General features: G+C 46.6%; 1 protein-coding gene across 3 annotated transcripts in view; it reads right to left on the bottom strand.

Moving 5' to 3' along the window:
* Positions 1 to 23294, bottom strand: part of Eml1 (EMAP like 1) — a 153668-nt gene that overhangs the window by 31291 nt on the left and 99083 nt on the right. For 2 of the 3 annotated variants that reach the window (XM_050154719.1, XM_050154718.1), the window contains exons 4-6: positions 12435 to 12566; positions 4065 to 4093; positions 3266 to 3316 (exon numbers count right to left, since the gene is read on the bottom strand). In XM_050154719.1, coding sequence (XP_050010676.1) covers positions 3266 to 3316; positions 4065 to 4093; positions 12435 to 12566 — 212 coding nt within the window. The remainder of the gene's footprint in view (positions 1 to 3265; positions 3317 to 4064; positions 4094 to 12434; positions 12567 to 23294) is intronic. The other variant, XM_050154721.1, reaches the window with a different exon arrangement.

Raw genomic sequence — 23294 nt, 5'->3', positions numbered from 1 at the left:
CAAAAACAATGAAGTGTCAGTGACATATCTCGGCCCCTGGAAGCAAATGCCACACACTGGCTAGTCTGTCAATGCACAAGGGACAATTTCCCTTTTGCACCTTAAAAGGTTTTTTATTTTTTTTTAAGAAATGCATTTACTTATTTAACATGTTGGTAAAGGTGGGGTGGGGTCGCATGGCACATGCGAACAACTCTGGAAGTCTGTTTTCTCCTTCCATTGCCTCCTTCCATCGCAGAAGACCCAGGGAATCAAACTCCGGTGGTCAGGCTGTGGTAAGCAGCTTTATGTGCTGAGCCCTCTCACTGGTCCCAGAGTCCCCATCCACCCCCCAAGGCCCCCCCAATTGCAATGTCCTTTTCAGTAATTGTCCATAGGACATAAAACTGAACACACAGGGGTTGAACAGATGGCTCACTGGTTAAGAGCACATACTACTCTTCCAGAGGACCCAATTTAGGTCCCAGCATCTGCATGGGATGACTCACAACACTCGGAGGGATCTATTTTCTGCCCTCTTCCAGCCTCCTGGGGTACTTGCATACATATGTACATACCCCAACACAGAGACACATACACATGCAAAGAAAATTTAAATTAAAGATCTAACACAAAATTAAGTGTCCTGAAACAAAAGTTTGTGTCATTGTTATTTCTAAGCTTCTCGTTCAAGTTCACACCATAGATAAGAATTTATAATAGGTATGAACTAGATTCTCACAATCATTTCTTGGGACATCTAGGCACAGATATGTTTCTATCATCTGAAGAAAATGTACAGCCCAGAATCACAACGAACTCAAGAAACCCACTTAGTCTGTCATGGAGTCCAATGTATATACAATCTGAGCATCAAACTTTAAGAACTATCCTTTGGTCGGGCACTGGTGGCACATGCCTTTAATGGAGGCAGAGGCAGTTGTATCTCTGTGAGTTCCAGACCAGCCTGATCTACAGAGTGAGTTCCAGGACAGGGTCCAAAGCTACAGAGAAACCCTGTCTCAAAAATCAAAAAAAAATTCCTTTGATATTTAAATTGATTTGTTATAGTAGAGTGTAAAATAAAATAGACTTCCATGTGTCTTTTACACTGTACAGTTTTCAAATTGCCAAGAATGCTGACTTAGCAGAATGCTCAGTGAATGCAAGGATTCAATAAAAAAGAAAGTGCTAAATTTAAAAAAGTTATTTGAAACAGAGTTTCTCTGTGTAGCCCTGTGTAGACCAGTCTGGCTTCGAACTCACCAAGATCCACCTGCCTCTGCCTTCCGAGTGCTGGGGTTAATTAAAGGTGTCTGCCACCACTACCCAGCTAAATAAATAAATCTTAAAAGCAAAGTTTTAAAATAAAAAAGTTTAAAGAGAAACTAGAAATGAAAAATAAAAAGGGAAGACCAAACGAAGAGGGAGGGAGGGAAGAGGGACAGAGAGGGAGGAGGGGGGATCAAGATGGGGAGAGTTCTCTAGAATGACATTTCTATTAAAATAACTATTTCATATTGGAAAATTTATTATTTTTATGTATTAGTATATCCACCATGTGTATTCCTGCTGTCTGTGGAGGCCAGAAGAGAGCACCAGGTACCGTAGGATTGCAGTTGTGAGCCATGTGGATGCTGGAACCTGAACCTGGGTCCTCTGCAAGAGTAGCAACTGTTCTTAACTGCTCAACCATCTCCCTAGGCCCCTAAAATAACCTCTGGTATTCTAATAAGTAGAAGGTCCATGGTAAAAAATAACAAAACAAACAGAATCAAACCCACGTTGGGTACTCTAACTAGAGTTTCAAGACTCTGATGCGAGCAGAGAGAACATCTCCTGGGCTCCTGCTGAGTTCAGAGTCAGACCCTCCGTTCTGATGCTCCTGTAGACTGGAGAACCCAGAACCAATGGAACTAAAATAGGCAGGGGTGAACAGTGATACCCGCACAAACCCCACGAAAAAAATCACCCTGCAGAGGACACTGATGAGGTGAAGTTGAGAGGCAATCACAGTACTTCAATGGCTAAGGACTTTCAAACAAGGCTGCATGCAACACCGTTTGTTCCCAAGGGCATGCGCTGCAGATCCCAATGCATGTGCCACTTCGTTTTGGGTTTAATGAAGCTTGTCTTTCAGGTAAGAGCCATGAACGTGCTCATCCCCGCAGCACACACTGTCCCAGCCACTGCTCCAGGGATGGTTGGGATGTTTCTCACATGGGGACCCATCCTCCCTGGCTGCATCTGCAGCAGTGCTCCATCGAGTCACCTTGCAGCCCGTTGCCAATCGCAGCCAGCCCAGGCTGCCCTTCATCTGATGCTTCGCCCATGATGGTCACTGCCTACTCACGTCCTGGCTCTCTTTATCTGACCGCATCTTCTACATCCGCCCCATGAGGATTTTGCTCTCAGGCCAGCAGTGTCTCTCGGTACCCACCCTGTCTTCCCGCTGAGTCTTGGCTACATCTCTTTCCTTCCCTTCTCTTCTGATCCTCTTCCCTATCTAACCTCTCACCCAAGGTGCTGCTCTTCCATTGGTGACCACAAACGGAGACTTAAAAAGCAACCATCAGCCCCACCTTAGAGAGCAGGGAAGCAGGGATGCCGGAGTTGAAAGTGAAATGGGAAGCGATTCCGCTAACTCTCTGTCAGATGTGCATCAGCCCAGCCGGGTGGAGGGCTAAGGCCCATAGGACGTCATTTCCAAAAGATGGAGAGCCAGTTGTGGGCGCAGACAGTGCACAGTCTACTGGGCAGTCTGTTGAAATCATGTGGTGGTTAGGTTCCAGTGAAGAACGCCCGTGACTGAGGTTTCCTTACCTGACCAGAAAAAAATTACTTCCTAGGCCAAAACAATGTTTAGCTGTGTGCCGTTGTGTACTAGAAACTCAGAGGGCCTACGTCTACAGTCAACACCGACACGGGAAAGCAATGCTGTTTTCAGACATGTTAGGAGCACAACACGCAATCACCAAACCCAGAGGTGCTAGTGGGGGGAGAGGTCAGCGGTGCAGAGCTTCATGCCAAACAGTGGACACTCAAGGGGCTGCCTTCTAGCTCCCTTAGGATCCTTCCAGACCGCCTATGGTCAGCCAATGATGAATGGCAAGTCCAAACCACAGCCACGTGTCGAAGCCCATCCCAGTGAATGTCCAGAGGTGCGCTGAACTTAAGACAAATTACAGAAACATCATGCGAGGAGGGCTCTGCCTGTATGAAGACAGCCTCTGAACTGGGGTAGCAGCCTCGTGCAGAGAGCTGTGGGCCAGGAAGCTCTGCCTACCTTTGCAGTGTGTCACCCGGCGCTTCCCTTGGGGTTTCGGAGACTGAAGGGCTAGACAAAGAGATGGCTGGTACCGCAAGTGTGGTTGGCCTGTCTGGGGTGGGGTGCTCACTGGCCAGCTGCAGGCTGGTGCTACCCTGCCCCCCAGAGGACAATGGAACAAGGGGACATTTCATGTATCCTGACATGTATGTTCAGTTGCACGCCTGTGGGTTTGTGGTGATTACATTTTCAGGGATTAATCTTTATTTTGTATGGAAAGGGGAAACTGGAAAAATTAAAATCAATTACACACTCATAATTTTTGCATGTTTAACTATATCTTAAAATACAGTTAATACATTAAAAAAGAGAACGTAGCATCCACTTTCTTATAAAGTGTGATTTAGAGAGATTGATGGACAGCTGTCTATGAAGTACTGGTTTGTAACTAAGGAAACTGGAGGCAGAAAGGGAGCAGGTATTTTGAACAGCTTTATGAGGGAGAGCCTTTCCCTTGAGGAGAGGCCGGAGGAGCAGGGCAGAGACAGGGGAATCTTTACTATAGGAGTTCCCGCTCTAACCCTTACTGGCTTGTGTGGGTCTGACAAGGGGCGGGGAGGGGTCTAGTCTCAATGCCTGTTTACTGGCAATCCTGCTGTTGGCTGAGCTGCCAATGGCTGTCGTGTTGCACTCACAAACACAGAGCTGTTTTCTGAGGTACCTGAGGCCTGGCTCTGAGGCCACCACTTCCTATTTGCCATTCAGCTGAGGTCTAAGTTTCAGCCCTCCCCCACTCAAGAAAGAAACCAGAACTTACCTGGGCTGAATGTGGGCTCCTTGGGTTTGCTGTGAAAATAAGCAAAAAAAAATGAGTGGAGGTCCAAGGACACATCATGTTTTTCCTTGGTAATTCTCCACCTCACAGATGGAGGCAGGGTCTCCCACTGGACCCAGAACTCTGTGGCTGGCCAGCTTGCTCCCAAGGATCTCCGCCCCCCCTCCCTCACACCCACTCTTTATTGGGCCGCTGGGGATTCGAACTCCAGTCCCCATCCCTGCACTGCCAGTGTTCTACCTGCTGAGCCACCTCCCCAGCCTCCAAACACTTTTTGTAGAGCACCTGGGTGTTCCCCCTCACCACTCCCTGCCACACGCTACAGCCATCTTCCACATGCATGGTGTGGAAATTATGGAAGAATTAGGAAAACAAGGCTAAATCCACTGCAGAAGAAATATATATATATATATATATATATATATATATATAAAAATGTTCAAAATTAAGTGAATGAGATAGCAATCCCATTTTTCACCAAAGCTGTGCTCAAGGAGAGCAGATACAGGCTCGGGGACAGTTGGCTACTCAAGGTGAGACTGACCCTGATGAATGTGTAAGGTAAAACTTCCTGCTCTCCCTCTCTCAGACGCAAGGAACTTATTTAAAATGAGCAGGAATGTCTATTTCCTGCCAAAGAAATATCCGCAGATTCATGCTTATGGCTGCACTATTCGCAACAGAAGGGATAGGACCAGCTGCCTGTCCATCCACAGAGGGATGGAACTAGCCAGATGTCTACCAACAGAAGGGATGGAACCAGCTGTTTGTCCACCCACAGAAGCAATGGAACCAGCTGTCTGTCTATCCACAGAGGGTATGGAACCAGCTGTCTGTCCATCCACAGAGGGTATGGAACCAGCTGTCTGTCCATCCACAGAGGGTATGGAACCAGCTGTCTGTCCATCCACAGAGGAGATGGAACCAGCTGTTTGTCCATCCACAGAAGCAATGGAACCAGTCAGATGTCAACCCACAGAATAAAATGTGGTGTAGGCATACAATGGAGTTTTATGCAGCTGCAAAGAGAAATGAAATTTACAGGAGATGGATGGATCTGGAATATTATTATATTAACTGAGATAACCCAGACCCAGAAGGACAAACATCACAGAATGGTGTAGTAACCTAGTTGGGTTACTATTGCCGTGATGAAACACCATGATGAAAGGAACTTGGGGAGGAAAGGGCTTATTTCAGCTCACACTTCCAGGTAACAATCCATGAATGAGGAAAGTCAGGACAGGAACTCAATCAGGGCAGGAACCTGGAGGCAGGAGCTGGTCCAGAGGCCATGGAGAGGTGCTGCTTACTGGCTTGCTCCTCATAGCTTGCGCAGCCTGCTTTCTTATATAACACAGGACCACCAGCCCAGGGCTGATCCCACCTACAATGCACTGGTTCCTCTGCCATCAGTCAGTAACTAAGAAAATGCCCTACGGGCTTGCCCACAGCCCGATCTTATAGAGGCGTTTTCTTAATTGAGGTGTCCTCCTCTCTGATGACTTGAGCTTGTGTCAAGTTAACTCAGAACTAGCCAGCACGCATGCAGGTCCTTTTATCAGAGTCCCGCTTCCATCGTCTGTCTGCATGTGTGCACGCAGTGGGGAGTGGGTGTAGGCTCCGACATTTCATATGAGACCCCAGAGGGAAAGAGGAGTGGGGAAGGGACAGGAGGGGAGGGAGGGCAATAAAGCATATGCAACTTGAAAGTGGAAAGAAGGCTGTGGGAAGTCAGGGATACGTGGGGGACAGAGACTAGGGGAGGATAAAAGGGAGAAAAACTAATAAAACACATTTCAGGCAGGCTGGAGAGATGGCGCAGCAGTCAAGAGCACAATCTGTTCTATCAGAGGACCCAGGTTCAGTTCCCAGCACCCACATGGCAGGCCAAGCAAACCATTTGTAACCCCAGCTCCGCGGGATCCAACAGCCCTCTCTCAATGGAGGTTTCCTCTTCCCAAATGACTCCAGCTTGTGTCAAGCGGACACAAAACTAACTAACACATCACCTTGCATGGCGGGCATTCTAATGGAGCCATTTCTCCTACAATCCTAAGGTTACATTTTGTCTCCTTAGTTCCTATTTGAAATACAATGAAAAATACTTTAACTGGAAGTCACCCTTTAGACCACGCTGTATCAGTGGTATTACCCATCACCACCCTTGATTTCCAGGTCACTGCATGCATGTGTGGTGTGGGTGGTAAGGCTACTGCTTGCATGGTGGCTCACACCTGGCTCAGACTTAAGCAGCAGAATTTGCTGTTGGAGAAGCTTTCTAGACTCTGAACTGTGGTCATCAAAATCAGGGCTGTAGAAGCCCTGTTTGGCCTTTCCATCTAAATACCTGGGTTTCCCTTGGGGCTCTATGGCCCTAGGCAAGCCACACTCCTTGACTAAGTAGCCCTGGCCTGTCTCCAGCCTGTAGCTGCTGTCCTGTGTGCTTGCCTGGCGCACTCCAGCATGCAGCACTGGCTCCAACCTTCCTCCTGGACATCAGCTTGCAAATGGCACACAGCTGCTGCTTGTGTCTATACTTGTGGCCACTTCCTGTTGAGGCCTTCTTGGATGTCCAGCCAACACAGCAGTAAGTCCAGTATACCACTTCAGCTCTGTATCAGACTTAGGATAGCCGTCTTCCTGTGGCTCACCTGGCTTGTCCCCACTATCAGGACATGAGACTGGTGATCTGTCCAGAGTTCTGATTCCATGTCACTTATGTATTAGCCTCACAGGCAGAGTGAGGACAGAAGAGGGGAGGCTAAGAAAAAGGCAGCAAGGCGAATCACCCGAGATTATAGAAACAGGATCAAGACAGCCAGATAGGATATCAAAAGACAAGGAAAGAACTCTTTTCCTCATGATGCTGATCACACAGGTAAAAAGAGGCAGAAGCCTTGGATACTGATATCAGTGATCCTGGGCAGTTTCCAGAAACAGGAAAATGCAGTTACGGGAGCTGGGGAGGGGACTCTGGCAGCAAAGTACCTGCTGCAAAGTATGAGGACCTGGGTTCGGATCCCCAGCGCCCACACATAGAGGCTGGTGCTGGTGGGGGAGGGGCCCAAGGGGATAGAGACAGGAGGATCTCCGGGATACACTGGGTAGCCAGCACAGCCAGTCCGTGAACTCCAGGTTCAGTGAGAGAGTCATCACAATAAAAGGTGGAGAGTGATTGAGCATTACCCTCTGGCTTGCACATATGTACATACAGGTGAACGCAAAGACATGCACACGTGCACACGCACACACGCACATACACACACACACCACGCACATGCACACACGTATACATAGCTATAGACAATAGTCCACCAAAAAGAGGAATCTGAACCCTGAAGGATGCTCAGGTCTCTAGGACTCTGAGAAGAGGGAAGAACTTCTAGGAGCAGTTGATACAAGGTGGGTACCAAAGGTCATGGAAGAGGCCAAGGGGTACTGGAGGGTTTTGTTCCTTTAAATCAAAGCTGTGCAGCACACTGGGGAAACACAGCCAGCCTCCCTTCCTCCTTCATCCACAAGACGGACAGAACCACCTCTGAGTGAGACAGGACAGAGTGCCCACACACTGGTGCTAATTACTTCTCGGTCAGTTTCACCCACAAGAACCCACATTTTGTCCATCTCTGGGGCCCTCTGCTGATGCTCACAACAACTAAAGAAAGCTAGCACCAATTATCTTATACCTTGTAAAGAGGTAAATGGCCCCAGGGCTTGAAGAGTGCCATGATTCTTTAAGGGACCAAAACACAAAACAACGCTAAGGCTAAAGCACGGTGTCAATAATCAACCTCTAGATGGCGCTCTTTACCAGTTTCTTAAACGGCTCTAGGTTTTATGTAATTTCACTCATTCAAGGAATGCACACTGGGCAGTTTTTTTTTTCCCCTGCACTTTGCAAAGTGCTGCAGGATCAGACACCGAGAAAGGACAATGTCTCTGCCCTCCTAGAGCTCAAGGGAGGTCATGGGTGGGACTGGAGAGGGGCACAGAGGAGGGTAGCAAACCCTCAACCACACACACAGGCTCTCTGCAAAACACTACCTTAGATGATGCCTAAAGAAGGGCTGAGCCCTGCAGGGTGAGTTGAAGTCCGTCCAAACATTGCCATAGCCCCTCCACAGCACCTGAGGGGAGACCACAGCACAAGTAGGTACTGGGAGGTGTCTCAGAGTGACTCAGGAGTTAGGTAAGCTGCCTTTTTCCACACTTTAAGATGGTTTGAGTGCCATTTTATCTGCTCAGGGCTGTGAGGATGAATCTCTTCATGTAGCCCATTCCATTCCCCATCCTGCCTTGTGTCAGGCCACAAACATAGCAGGACCAATTGAAGCAGAGCAGTTCTAGGCTAAGCTGAAACACACTGGCAAAATCCTGTCTTTTGTTTTTAAAGTCCCCAACATTCACTCTACATAAACAGTTACCTGGGTGTTCAGATTATTCAAAACAGTATTTCATTGTGTGTGTGATAAAGAAAATCCTGTTACTACCTAACTGTGTAAAGTGCTCTGTGTACTTGACTGGATGTGTGGGGACCCACCTCTAAAATGAGTCCATCTGCTAACACAGGACTGTGCTTATACAGCGAAACAAAGAGGAGCCAGTGATGTCAAAATTAACCACACCGCCTGCAGGGTGCCCTAGAAATAAGATCTGGTTGGGAATGAGGAAAGTGCCCCCTTGAGTCCTGAATCACTGCTGACACCATGGGAGACTTTCAAGTCCTCTCCTGGGATTTTCAGAAACAGGTAACTTTAAAAGAGAGGAAAAAATAACCTGCTGGACAACATAAGAGGCATGCCAGAGAAGTGTGATGTCAGGGCCCAGGAGAGGATGAGGAGCCAGACGAAGGACCTGGAACCCAGAGCTCAGCACCGAGTCACCACTAGGATGGCAACACAGAAGCTAAACAACTGAGCCTTTAGCAACTGGAGGAAGCGGCCAGAGGACAAAGTCATGGCCTGCAGAGCCCTAAGAAGGAGGAAAGGCCAGAGAGACCAGCACAGTTGACCTCGCCACCTGTAAAGCAGCGGGGCCGCCTGCCATGGTTTGGGCTGTACAGCAGGAAGGCGTGGCACCTGGGGGGATACTTGTTTTCTTCCACAAATTTGTTGAATCCAAAGATAGGCAGTGCATACGTATGTGACAACCGAGTTTCCAACAGTTGGCTATACAGTTCTTACTCCACAAAAGCAGCCCATTGCAGCAAGTTGTAGAGACGCAGTGTCTTAATTATGAAGTTGACACATCTTGACCAGTGGCTTTCTCAGTTCCAGCAGTATCTAATATATATGGTGCCTATAAACTTATAAATAAGCTGTCATTTCTCTCATATAAAACTTTTTTTAAGTTAAAAAAATTCCTTAGTGGGTTAGTGTACTGGCTACATCACGTTCTTCTTTCAGAATGTTATTGCCAACTCCCTATTTAAATTTAATAAGTACTTCGTGGTGACAAGACTCATTATGTAATTATTAATATTCATTTGCCATGAATATTACATAAAGTAAAATATTACATTGCCCTACATTGCTTTTGTCTCGAACGGAAGAGTTGTCAGTGCAGAGATTAAATGCTGTTCAAATCCTGAGGCGGGGTAGAAGCCAGTATTCTTGCATGTTAAACAGTCTAAGATGGAAGGCAAGACTGGCACCTCCACTGATGACTTCCAAAGAAAATGAGATATGGGAGCAGAAACATGGGAGGCCTAATAAAGAACATCGCTCTAAAGAAAAGAAAAGCACACCTGCCTTAGGAGAAGTTACTGCGTTCAGGGAATGCTCAGGACGTGCCAAACACTTTCTGCTCAAGAGCGAAGAGTCGCGCAATGCATACAGAATAGCCCTATAGTTACTCTCACTGATGTTGAGGAACACAGACATTGGTGTGGCATTCTCACACCAATGACAGCTTTGCACGTGGGGTGTGACACACAGTATTGTGGTTACTAATGTGTGAGGTCTGAGTCCACAGACCTGGGTGACATCGATGCCCTTCTACCTATATGCCAAAGGCTGCCCTCAGAGGAAGTAGAAGGGCCTCCAGCCTGGCTGGCCGCTGGGAGGATCATGAGGTGGGCCATCCATCCACAGAATCACAGTTAGATTGTATCCAAATCTGAGCTGTGTGCAGGGGCCTGGACCATTCACACAGATGTAATTAAACCTGCCAACCCAAAGAAAAGGCGGATCACTTCAGAAATCATCAATCACTTTCGCCTTACGCTTGAGGAGGAGCTGGCTGAGAAGTTCGAGAAGCCTCACGTGTTGTCTTCCTGGGCCCTGCTGCCCAGCACAGATGACCCTGTACTGAGTGAGCACCAAGCACTGGTGTAGTCTTCCTAGTTAGCACGGAGTGACAAGATGAGGCCCCAAAGTCTCAAAACCACAGAGGAAAAGCCAGGGCTCTCCCAAGTGAAGGTGCCCAGATCTTTCCATGTACTTTCCATTCAGACTCTCATGGCCTACAGGAACTGAACAAGCAGATCCTTTCAGACGGGAGGCGGTCACCTAAGGCGACTCACTGGAACTCAGCCCAGGTTTTCCTCTGGTACTAGCCTAGAACCCAAGGGTTCCTTAGTAAGCCCCGGGGCCTGGGGTGCAATGCTGGAGCTGGCCAGGAGGGGGCTGCTCATGTGGGGAGAGCAATGAGGACCTGGGTCAGGCAGTGCCCCACATTGCTAGCTTGACCCAATCACTGCCATGGCCCCAAGTGTCCTCTCTGGCAGCATGATGGCCTGGGTGGTCTCTCGGCTCCAATGAGATGGAGGGTTTGGCTTCAAGCGGACACTTTCAGTGGCCAGGATTATTTTTAGAAAATGATTTGCAAACATTCCCATTCTCTCATTTCCAAATCAAAATTCCTTCCCGGGGCATTTCTCAAAAATCCCTTTGTAAATATCTTTTATGGAACTATTTACCCAGTACATTAACCATCACCACGGGATTTAAAGGATAAAACAGGTCTAGAGCTTACACAATGCGGATTCTTTCTGGAAATTCCTAATCAAAATCGGATGTTCGGACGACCTGCCAAAATCTAGACATTTCAAATCAGCACCAAACTCAGCCTGAATTCCATTCACAGCAGCCTCTGGCCACCACACTCTGTGGCCACCTGGCCTCACTGCTAAGGTCTCCCACTCACCCCCTCCATTAGCATGAGATTAGCATAACCCTTCCCTAAGACGCACTAATACTGGGAAGATGAGTCCATGGTTTCTGAAGTTGTCAGCGGACCGTGAACACAACTTACCATACAATATATAGAGGTGTCAATATTTTTTAAAATTGTTTTATTTTATGTGTATGGACATTTGGCCTGCATGTATGTCTGTGCACCACGTGTGTGCAGTATGCAGGTAGAGGATATCAGCTCCTGGAACTGGAGTTACATTCAGGCTGCTGTATGGGTGCTATAGAGCTATAGAGGTGCCGAGAATGGAACCCAGGCCCTCTGGAAGAACAGCCAGACAGCTCTTCCTCCTCCTCCCATTCCTTCTACAAAGATCCCTTTCAGAGCTAGAGCTGAGGAGTTCAAGCATCCCTTACAAGACTGAATTCCCACATAGTTCCAAACTTGGAAGCGTTACAGTCTGTGGTTTGGAACCAACTGTGTTCTGACTAAGCTGTCTCCCTACATGAACATCTAAAAAGAAGCAAGCTTAACCTCTAAAACTGAGCCTCCTTCCCAGACTTCGCAGAGCAGAAGTAAAATCAGAACGCGGTAAGAGCAAGGTCCACACAAGGCGGACAGGCACAGGAGCCTCACCGACACAACACATTCTTAAAACAGGCTGTTGATGCGCCAAAAAATAGCTTTTGTGAGTAAACGTTACTGTGTGAGTCACGAGTATCTCTCATAATCCACGGTAAACAAAAGTCATAGAAACTTTAAAGTCAGAAGTAAGTGCAGGACAGGATACCAGAATGGGAAACGGTTCATAATTCTAGCGTTAGCTCACTATCAAAAACAGCCCCCAAGTGAGTATAAAAACACAGCTTTAAACCCGTCTATCCCGGAAAGCACTGCTGACGAACTTTAAACACTCCAGCAAAATTAATTTCAAGATTAATTTAGGAGGCTGTATTGGTGATGGGAGGTACCGCACCTGGCAATTCAGATCCTCTTCCTGAGCTAATTTCTCAGACACGGCTTTATTAGTATTAGTAACCCAGACAGTGGGGGCTAGAAGTCTGAGTTACAGGTTTTCAGGCTGTGACCTGTGATTGCCAGCTGTCGTCATCCTGTCCCCCACCCCCCACCATTAATGCAATCTCAGAAAGCCTGGAGCTTGGACAGCGCCTCGGGTAATACATGTCAGAAGGTATTGCCAGCAGGGCTACTTACCTCTCGTTGTTCTTCTTGCCACTGGAGGAACTGCTGGTAGAGCCCGTGCGGTTGCGGCTTCCTTTGGAGTCCCCGGAGCTCTCCCTCCGGCCACCTGGGGACACTCGTTCAGAAGAGCTGGTCCTATTGATGCTGCAAGAAGAACAGGCAGGTGAGAATGAGGCCTCCAGAGGTGACTGGCCTTCGCTGCTGAGCATATGAAGGTACATGGGGTACACACTCGGGCTCTCTATCATACCGCCATGTAGACATTTAAAAGACAGAGGGTCCAAAAGCCTTACGAAGGAGATCAAAAGGCTCCCACAATGTCACCTGGAATCCCTACCCCTGCTCATTGCCTTTGCAACTGAGGCAAGTGACTCAGCTCAGAGTTACAGAGGAAACTGAGTCACAGACCCCCTATATACCGTGGGAGGGCTTTGAAGGCCATGGACCTGCCCTTGGAAGGTGCTTCAGTCTAGATCAGTGGCACTTAACCAAGGGTGACATTATCCCCCAGGAGACATCTGGTCATGTCTGGAGGCATTTCTGGTCACCACTTGGGAAGGGGCTGCTACTGATGTGGTTGGAAGAGGCCAGAGAGACTGCAGATCACCCTACAGTGCATGGGGCATCCCTCAGCAGAGGGTTACTAGGGCAGCAACAGACCTGGCTCAGGAGAGCTCGTGCCAAAAGCACAGCAGGGACAAATGCAGACAGGGTGCCATAGGTCACGGCAGAGGCATCTACCACAGGTGAACTAACTGCCTTTACTGAGAGTCTGAGAGCACACGCGCACCCGGTTTCAGCCACGATGAGCTGGACTGGAATGCGGGAGCCTGGGAAAGCGCCAGCAGGGGCTGGGATGTGTCAAAATTACCCACACAGAAGAACCTGGTCTAGGGTAGCCTTCTGCTTGTGCCTTTTCCAGAGATGCCGTCCCCAGGGGCATACAAAGGGAACACTCACCACTAAGAAACTATACATTTATTTGAAAACAGTTCTTTGGTATACCTGTGATTTCCCACTACTGAAATGAGAGCCAATTTGCATGCTAATGATGTGATTGTTTTATTTTGACATGAAGATTTGAATCTTAGCTGTAGATCTGATGCTACAGGGCGTCGAGCATCTTCAATGTCTATCAGAACTCATTGATATTCTGGTTGAGTAACTGTGGATGCCCAGAACTCTACTTCATGTAAATTTGTAGTACATGGCAGAAGTATAGTTTAGGACCATATCAGAACTTGTTGGAAATTACATGCTAAAACAAAATTTATTCAGTGAGTTACAAAATTCAAGGCTGTAACTCAAACAGCAACTCAAAGATTATTTTATTTTTGTTTTTATTATGCATATGCACAGGGTGTGGGTATGGGTGTGGATGTGCACGCATGTGCACACCCACGCACATAATGATCGCTGGAGGCCAGAAGAGGGCATTGGATCCCATGGTGCTGAAGGTCAGGTAGTTGAAAGTTACCCAGTGTGGGTTCTGGGGACCAAATTCTGCAAGACCAGCATGTGTTCTTAACTACTGATCCATCTCTGCAGTCTCAAACATCAATTTAAAAGATTCACACATTCTAACACCATAGAATTCAAAGAATATTATTAGAGACTTCTATGCAGAGGAGGGACAGTAAGAAAATACTGACTAAGCCATCGTGTACCTACAGGAGCAGGAGACTTTGTATATATAGTAAAAACACCACAGTTCATTATAGCACGATTGATAATAACCCAGAGACAGAAACTAGGATTCAATATGAAGATCAGAAAAGCAAAATATTCAGCCACTGGCTCTTACCTTTACCTCAGTCGGAAATGGTGATCCTGCCTCCAGGAATCTCAGAATGAGACTGTGTGTGAGAGCTATCTCTTCCCATATTATATTCCTCTCTAATGCTGGGATTAAAGGTGTGCACCACTGGGATTAAAGGCGTACACCACTATTGCCCAGTTTCTATGACTACTGGTCACCACTGCCTGGTCTGTAAGGCTGGTCAGTGTGGCTGTTTTACTCTCAGAACTTCGAGCAAGCTTTATTTATAAAAATACAAATGAAATATCACTACAATTTATAGCACACAATAGCCTGGAACATGGGCCTAGGTGCTTCAAGCCAAGTTCCCTGGCATTGCAGGCGTGATGGCGTGCACAGTGCAAAGTGCACACTGTGTTCAGAACCAAGGCTGCAGTGAAGTCACACAATGCCACACGGTGGGTGCTGTCACAAACCTCTGCTTCATTATGCATTTCATTTTGAGTTACTCTTTGGCTGCTGGTTGTTCAGAAATCTTTTATGCTTGCCTTTTTACTCATGAAACTTTCATGATCCCTTCATTCAGTCACTGACAGTCATACATGCTTGTCACACGCAGTTGAAAGTACAATCTAGGAGAAAGCCATCAATGTATAGGAATTCTAGGTGTGTGTGGTAGTGCATACCTTTAAACCTAACACTTGGGAGGCAGAGGCAGGCGGATATCTGAGTTTGAGGCCACCCTGGTCTATAAATCAAGTTCCAGAACAACCAGGGCTGTTACACAGAGAAACCCTGTCTCAACACACACACACACACACACACACACACACACACATCATATATATCTCAAATAGACACAACAAGGAGCCTAGGGACAGTGAAGACTGAGTGTACCCCCAAAGCATCCAATAATTTCACTCATTGAAACCCCGACTGTGTACCACTGTTGGAGATGTGGTCCTTGGGGAGGTAATTAGGTCAAGAGAATGGAACGAGTCCTGATGAATATGGTTAGTGCCTTCATAAACAGGGCCCCTGAGAGCCTTTCTCCTCTCTGAGACACAGTGAGAAGCAGGCTGCAAGCCAGAAGAGGACCTCACAGAACCTGGTGAGTGACAGACTCCTACTTCCAAACCATGAGCAACCAACCACTTCCTCTTCTGTGGCTTGTCAGTCAACAGACTTGCGGTATTGTGGTAAAGCAGCCAAAACTCCCTAGGTGAGCCCATGACCAGAGCCCATGACCAGTACGGGCTTCTCTGGGAGCCCCTTACCTCCCTTGAAGGCCAGTCTTGAGATCTTTCCACACCAGCCAGTCTGGCATCCTTTGCAGAGCCTCACACAGGCCAAAATGGATGAAATAATGAAGCTTCATCCTCTGCTCCTGCTACAGGCAGAGTCGGACTGTTCCGTGCTCAAGAGGAGCCAGTATGGCTGGACACATGGAGCTTGGTGGTTACATGCACGAGCGTGCAACTCACGTCACGGTTGGGACAGGACTATTCATCTGGTGGCTATCGAAGGGTGTCTCTGTGCCACAGAGTAGGGGAGGCAGCAAGAGCAGAGGGAAGAAAATGAGAAAAGCTCCCCACCCTCGGGAAAGTGCCTTTTTAGGAGCAGGTCAAAAAGCTGCCATAGAATCAGGTAGCAGAGACAGGACAGAGGACCTGGTAGCATCGCACAGAGAAGTATGTGCGGATTGGAGTAAGATTGTCTCAGGAGCTGTAAAGGACATGCCCCATGGGGGGAAGACAGGGCATCAAATCTCATAAAGTAGTGGGCAGGAGCTGAGGGACCTAAGACAGCAGGACCCCGCCAGGGCCCAGTTCCGGGATGAAACCACCCCTGTGTGCGTCTAGCACAGGCAGTCCCTGCTGGGCTCCTGTCACTCATCCATCTTCTTTCTTGCCATTCTTTTCCTCCTTGATCTTTTCCTCCCTCAGTCCAGCCTTCAGCCCTCTTCCTCGATAGTAACCTTGTGTTGTGTGCCGGCTTTTGAAAAGTCACCCTGTTCTCAGAGTGAGCAAACGTACTCCAAGTGACGGTGACCATGATCATTTTTACACACGGTCTTTCTGGTGACTGCAGGGTCTTTGAATCTGAGTCACCAGGCATCTGACAAAAGGCTCTGTATGGGCGTGCCTAAAGGTCAGCACATGGTCTGTTCTTTTTTTTTATGTTTTGTTTTAGAATGCTCAATTTGGGGACAAGAAAATGACATGTCTTAGGACAACTCGATATTTCTGAAACCTAAAATTACAGTCTGGAGATCAGAGAAACTGTTATGCCCAGGGTTCACCATCCTCCCTGGATGAAAACCTGTGGGAACCATATGAAAGGGCCCTAAGAGACGGCAGCAGCAGAAAGAGACCCAGAGCGTTGCCTCTACAGTGTCCCTGTGGGAGTTCGTGTTAAGTTCATGGCAATTTATTGCCCTTATGGCATAGTGAAGCCCATCTATTATCCAGCTATGGCAAACACTAACCAAACTCAAGCCGGCGCCTGGAAGAGGTGACTATGGATGCTGATGAAGGGAACAGAGGCTGATGAAAACTGGATACTTCCCGTTTTACAGAGGTTATTTCACTTAAATCTCACACATTAGCTGCAAGAATATCATCACTCTCGGTTTACAGATGACGAAAATAAATTCAGGGATATCCAGTGACTTGTCTGAGCTCTGGAGAGTGGTTGGGTTAGTGGCTGCAGCCCATGCTCTCTCTGCTGGTCACCTAACCAGGACCTTCCTGCGGGAAGCCTCCTTAGTCACCCAGTAGCGATGTCAAAGGGGTTATGTTCCCGCAGGGCTTTGAGAAACACCAGTTCTGCATATTTGATAAGTTTCTACAATTCCAATATATATAACAAAGTGATATAGTTACACAGCCTAAGCTTTGCCACATGGGAGGCCCTGGATAAAGTCAGTAAGCCATCATGTTAGAGTGAGGGGAACAAGGATTACACAGCAGATCTAAGCTCCCTCACCTTGGCACTGATCTGTTCAGAGCTCTGTAAACACATAAGAGTGCCAGTGTGGGAAAGCATTTGTTTTTTAGATTTATTTATTTTTATTTTATGTGTATAAACACTTGCTTGTGTGTATGTATGTTATTGCAAGAATGCCTGGTGATCAAGGAGACCAGAAGAGGGCATCAGGGTTCCCGGAACCAGAGTTCTGTACAGTTGTAGGCTACTGTGGGTGCTGGTAACTGAACCTGGACCCCTACAAGAGCAGCCAGTGACCTTAACCGCTGAGCCGGCTCTCCAGCCCCAGCGGAAACTGTAATAAGCTTCAGGAAACTGAAGGCCGCAAGCATCAGAACAGACAGACACCATGTTCCGCTCACACAGCGCAGCCCAATTCATCACAGCTCTTGTAGGGCATTTGTCATGTACACATTTGCATCAAAATGTTAAACTTTAAGAAGCAAAGTTACTATTGTCCTATATGCAGGGGAAAAAAAGAAATAAGACATTTCCTTTTGAGAACCAAGAGCCCTTATGAATTAAAGAGGATTTAGGAGGACTCAGATGGAGGACTGAAAACAAAAGCTTGGAGACATTGCAGCAACAAGGGCAGCCAGAGAGAGTGGGGCTGTGACTCGCTGCAGGAAGCTCTCTTTAATCACCAGCAGGGAATATCAAAGACCTTACAGTCCCTCTGGACAGCAACCGAAAACAATGCTCTTTATCTGGGACATGGCAGGGGTACCAGCTTGCAAGAGGCCTCACAATAACACAGCTCATCTCTTGGTGATTGCGGGAGGCTGAGTGTTTTCTGTGCATAAACACCAGCATCTCTTCCCATCTGCTTTTCTGTCCCCACCCCCGACCCCAAACTTCTAAGTCTGAAGAGACAGCAGCTTTTTTATTTCATTATATATGCGTTGAAGAATTCTTGCCAATTTGAGTCTCAGAGCTGATAAAAAAATTTCTGCAGAGGAGATTGTGACATTCCTCCTTGTGATGAGATAATAGCTCATCTATCTAGAGGAAGCTAAAATTCTTTCTGTCATCAGAGGATTTGAACTCAAGAAATGTGTTTTTCCAAAATTTCACAAAAAGGCCCTGAATACTTACAATGAGGAGGAATCTGTACCAGAGCTCTAAGACCAGGGTTTCTGCCAGTGAATTAAAAACTGTGACCCCCACTCAACAAACAGTAGGCACTGACCGTATCTTCCATGCTATGCTGAGTGCTACAGGGACCAGGGCCGTAGGGGTTTTATGCCCTGCATATTATGGCATATCTAGTTCCGATAGACTGAAATGACACACTTTAATAATTAAATAAAAATGTTCTTTCCTATCATTATGATAAATATGGATTAAACTGTGTCTTTCAAAAATTCCTTCCTTATTTTATGTGTGTGCAAGTGCTGTGTGGTTGCATGTTGGTGTAAGGACAAGTGTGTGCACCTGTCCATGTGTATGTGGAAGCCCAAGGAGTGTGACACGTGTCTTCCTCTACTGCGCTCTGCCCTTTCGCCTTGGTGCAGGGCTCTTACTGAACTTGAAACTGAGCTGGCAGGCCAGTGAATCCCCAGAACCTTCCTATCTCAGCCTCCTACAGCGCTGGGGTTTCACGCATGCACAAGTACCCCAGATTTCTTTGTGGGGGTGCTGAGGACCTTAACTTAGACCCTCAGGCTAGCACAGCAAGCACTCTTACCCACCACGCCATCAACCCAGTCCCTAAAACCTTTGTGACAGAGCACGAGTACTTTCCCAGAAACATCACCTTAGAAAGCCTCAGAGAAGAAAAACATTTACCCAACTGCTTGCTTCCCCTTTCACAGAAAAATGACTTCCTGAGATATGGGAATGGCATAGTTTCTGATAACCAGTAGGGCCGATTGGTTCTCCCTTCCTTAACACCATAACCACCCCTTCTCCATCTTATTACCAACAACAGATGCGAAACCTATATTCCATGAACAACGCCTTGTATGGGTTCTGAGTACAAAGACATATATGAAAAATAGCAGGGTCTCACCCTTCATTCCAGTTACACCTGGAACTCTTTCTTTCTTTCTTTCTTTCTTTCTTTCTTTCTTTCTTTCTTCCTTTCTTTCTTTTTTTAAATTTGTAACACTGCTTGGCTCAGGCTTCTTATTAATTAACTCTTACGTCCTAAATTAACCAATTTCTATTATTCCGTATTTTACCATGAGGCTAGTGGTTTACCAGTGAGGTTCGGGCATCATAGACCTGGAACTCTTATAGACTGCCCCCAACTATACACGCCACTGGTTTGGTGCTGGCGGCAAGCCGACTGTCTCAGGCTCTCAAGCACTGAGATGATAGAGATGAGTGGCCTTGCCCAGTCTAGAAATGACTTTTCTAAAAAATCAACTGAAATCGGATTTTGTTTTTTTTTTGGCTCTTTGCATGGCGTGTGTTTCTGGCACTGACTTCTGCCGGGTCACACATCCAACAGCAGCCTGTTTTTCCAGAGGGCCATTGGCTGTTTGGAAGCAACAGCTACTTCACTCTTTCGGTCTCAGACTGGCACAGAGCACTTTTAAAATGATGCCTGTACCGGATTTGTTCCTCTGATCTCTGTTCACACTCACACCCCAATTGTTCTCTGTTAACTCCCTATTCCCCAAGCCCCCAAGACAATGAGCAATTGTCTCTTTCTTGTGCACGGGGAAACTGGTGGCCTCAGTAGTCTACAGAGTAAGGTGTGACCTACAATATCTTCCGTGGATTTTATGCCCCTTTTCAGTCTGACAGAATAGAAAGAAAACCTCTTCCCAAGGATTCCCGAACAAGGGAGCCCAGTCCCAGACTAAGTTTTAATTGGCAACACAATGCACGACCGACCGCTGGGGCTGGACGGCTTCCAAAGGGGATTTTGTTCTCGAGCACCCGGCTAACAGTCCCAGAGCCTTCTGCTGAAAACAAACACACACCATGCATGCCCCCCAGATGTCCCAGCTTGGTTCATTTGGAGTCGCGATTACAACATTCTTCATGATTGTAAATGTGTTTGTGGAGCCCGGCCTCCACCCTGCTTTAACCTCCACGTTCAAAAAGGCTGGCTGGCTTCTTTCTGCTGTCAGAACCTTTCCTAATGAGAGCCACTTCACCACATCACAGCTAGAGGCGGCTGTTCCTGCCTCCAGCTTCCCCAGTGCATGGGATGCATACCCCCCGGAAGCCCATGGCAGCCGGGAGAACCACAGTCCTCCTCATTCTCAGCTAAGTCTAGCAAAGCACACACATCTAGTCTGAACTCTACGCTGAGACCAGCAGAGCAGGTGAATTGGATGGATCGCTTTGTAAATTGAAAAGGAAGTCTAGCTGGGGGCGTAGCTCACTGGTAGTGATTGCCTAGCATGCCCTCGATCCTGGGTTTGATTCCCAGTGCCACAAAAAGTGCCAATACTACAAATGGGAGGGGGGAGGAGAAGATTGGAAAGAAAGAAAAGGAAGTCTACAGAGCTACAGAGGGCATGTTTAAGCACACATACTCACATACACTTGCACCTTACACTTGTGTGCATACACACAGCATTGTAGCTATGAGTCATGCTTTTTTTCCCCCATTTTTTCTCCCTCTTCTGATAATATTGCTGATAGCCCTCACTACCCCAGAGCCCTTCGTACTGGGCTGAAATGAGGTAAAGACCGAGCTACCACCTCACTTCACACCTTGGCAAACCAGAAAAAAAACCAAAACAGAGGGCTGACAGACGAAAGAAACCAATAAAGATCAGCACAAGAGACATGGACATAAAACAGGAAAGCCATGGGAAGGAAAAGCAGTAATCCCAGGAGCTGGTTTTATAAAAAAGATAAGCAGAATCCAAATACTTTCAGTGAAACTAAAAGAGGCACAGAGAGAGGAGTTTAAATACTTAATGAGTGAACTGAAAGAATGACCATTGCAACTGACGTCACCAGGAATATAAAGAATTCTAAGAGACTGCTATGAATAACTGCATGTTGGCAAATTGGACAGCCTGAAGGAAGTGAATACAGTCCTAGTAGATAACATACTAAGAATGAATCATAAAGAAATTAAAATATGAACAAGCCCCTAATTAACAAGGAGTCTGAGCAGCAATAAAAACACCTCCCATAGAAAGAAAGTCCCAAACCAATTGGCTTCACTGGAGAGTTCTATCAAACACGGAAAGAATATTTAGCATCAACCCTCCTCTTCAGAACTGAAGGGGACAGAATAGTTCTGACTTCCTTCTATGTGACAAGTACCACTTTGATACCAAAGCCAGACAGAGACACTACAAGAAGGCCAATATCCTTGATGAAAATCTATTAAAAAGATCCGCCTTTAATCCCAGAACTTGGGAGGCAGAGGCAGGCAGATCTCTGAGTTTGAGGCCTGCCTGGTCTACAGAGCGAGTTCCAGGACAGCCAGGGCTATACAGAGGAAACCTTGTCTAGAAAAAATAATGGGGGCGGGGGGAGATTGAACAGAACAAAATGGGATTTATAATTTGAATGAAAAGGTATCTCGACAGATTAAAATCAAACAATGTAGTAATCGCAGTAACAGATGAAGAGCAAACATCACACAATATCTTAGGTGATGCATAAAAAGCCTTTGAGGGCCAGTGAGGTGGCTTAGTAGGTAAAGACATTTGCCATTCAAGCCTGAAAATTAAGTTTGATCAAGGTTGGGACCCATGTGGTAGGAGAAAACCAACTCCTGGAAGTTGTCCGCTAACCCCACATGCATGCTGTGGCATGTACACACGCCAGTAAAACAATAATAAATAAAATATAATAAAAAGTTTTAAAAAGAAAGAAGTGATCAAAAACCCTTTCATGATAAAAACACTCAAAAGAACTAGGAACAGAAACTGACTACTTCCCACATAGCAGAAGTCATACAGGAAACCACAGCTAATGTACACAAGAATGGAAGGCTGAAAAGACTCTCTCCAAGATGGGAGAAGAGCAGCAAGGTTCACGGGTGCCTCTAACACCCAGCATCGTACTAGGAATGCAGGACACAGCAGTTAGACAAGAAAAGTGAACCATCCACAGTGGAAAGGAAACACACACCTCTGTAGACAGCAAATGCTAATGTGCAAATGAAACACAAAACTTTAAAAACCACACACACACACAAACTATGTAGGGAGAGAGAAGTCCTGGGTTGGATGTGTATTGTTTGTCCTGGACACGGCCATGTCAGGAACCTCAGTGTCTCAGCCCCTGACGGGGACAGAGCCTTCCTCCGGTCCAAGTGCAGATTCCAACACCATGTGAGGAAAATGTCCACAGTAGCTCTTCTCTCCCCCAGATTTTTACAGACTGCCCCTACCAAGATTAGCCAAACATGCCTTCCTGTTCAGCTGTACATCATAACTCCACCTCCTTGATTTTCTGCATGTAATAACCCACTTTCTTGTTTAGTTGTATCTGTGTAATAATCTTTTCTCCTTGATGAGTTGTCTATAATAACACCCTAAGCTTCCACATTGCTGAGGCATCTTTATCCAAGAGCCTAGACCAGTTGATTCCAGATCTTCTGTGTATGTATGTATGTCTTCTGTGTATGTATGTATGTATGTCTTCTGTGTGTGTATGTATGCATGCATGTATGTCTTCTGTGTATATATGTATGTATGTGCGTGTATGTATGTCTTCTGTGTATATATGTATGTATGTATGTCTTCTGTGTATGGCTGTCTGTCCCTTATTCATTCCCTCACTGCCCCAGTCCAGTCCATTCCTGGAGCTATGCAGGATGTGGCAAAACAAACAATCTTAGCAAAATTTCAAGATTTAAAAAAATCAACACACAAAAGTCAAGTGTATTTTCATATGATCTGAAAAGAAATGAAGAAAAGATTTCTACTTATTACAACATTAAAAATAACAAGCTACTTAGGACAAGTTTTCTTAGAAGGTAAGCGACAGGTGCACTATGAAACCATACAGTTTTGCTAAAAGAAAACAATAAGATGCAAATAAGCAGAAAGACCATGCTTGAAGATCAGAAGACTCAAAGGTCAGATTACCCACAGCAATCTCTGGATTCAGTGCAATCCTTAGTAAAACTGCAAAGGCAATTGTGCTAGTTAGCTTTTGTCAACTTGACACACATTGGACAGGCCAGTGGGCATGCC

This window comes from Alexandromys fortis, unplaced genomic scaffold, assembly GCF_014885135.2.
Source record: "Alexandromys fortis isolate MF-2015 unplaced genomic scaffold, M_Fortis_MF-2015_v1.1 scaffold_91, whole genome shotgun sequence".
NCBI classification, from domain to species: domain Eukaryota; kingdom Metazoa; phylum Chordata; class Mammalia; order Rodentia; family Cricetidae; genus Alexandromys; species Alexandromys fortis.
The sequence above is the reverse complement of the archived record's forward strand: the minus strand, read 5'-3'. Positions and strand labels throughout refer to the sequence as shown.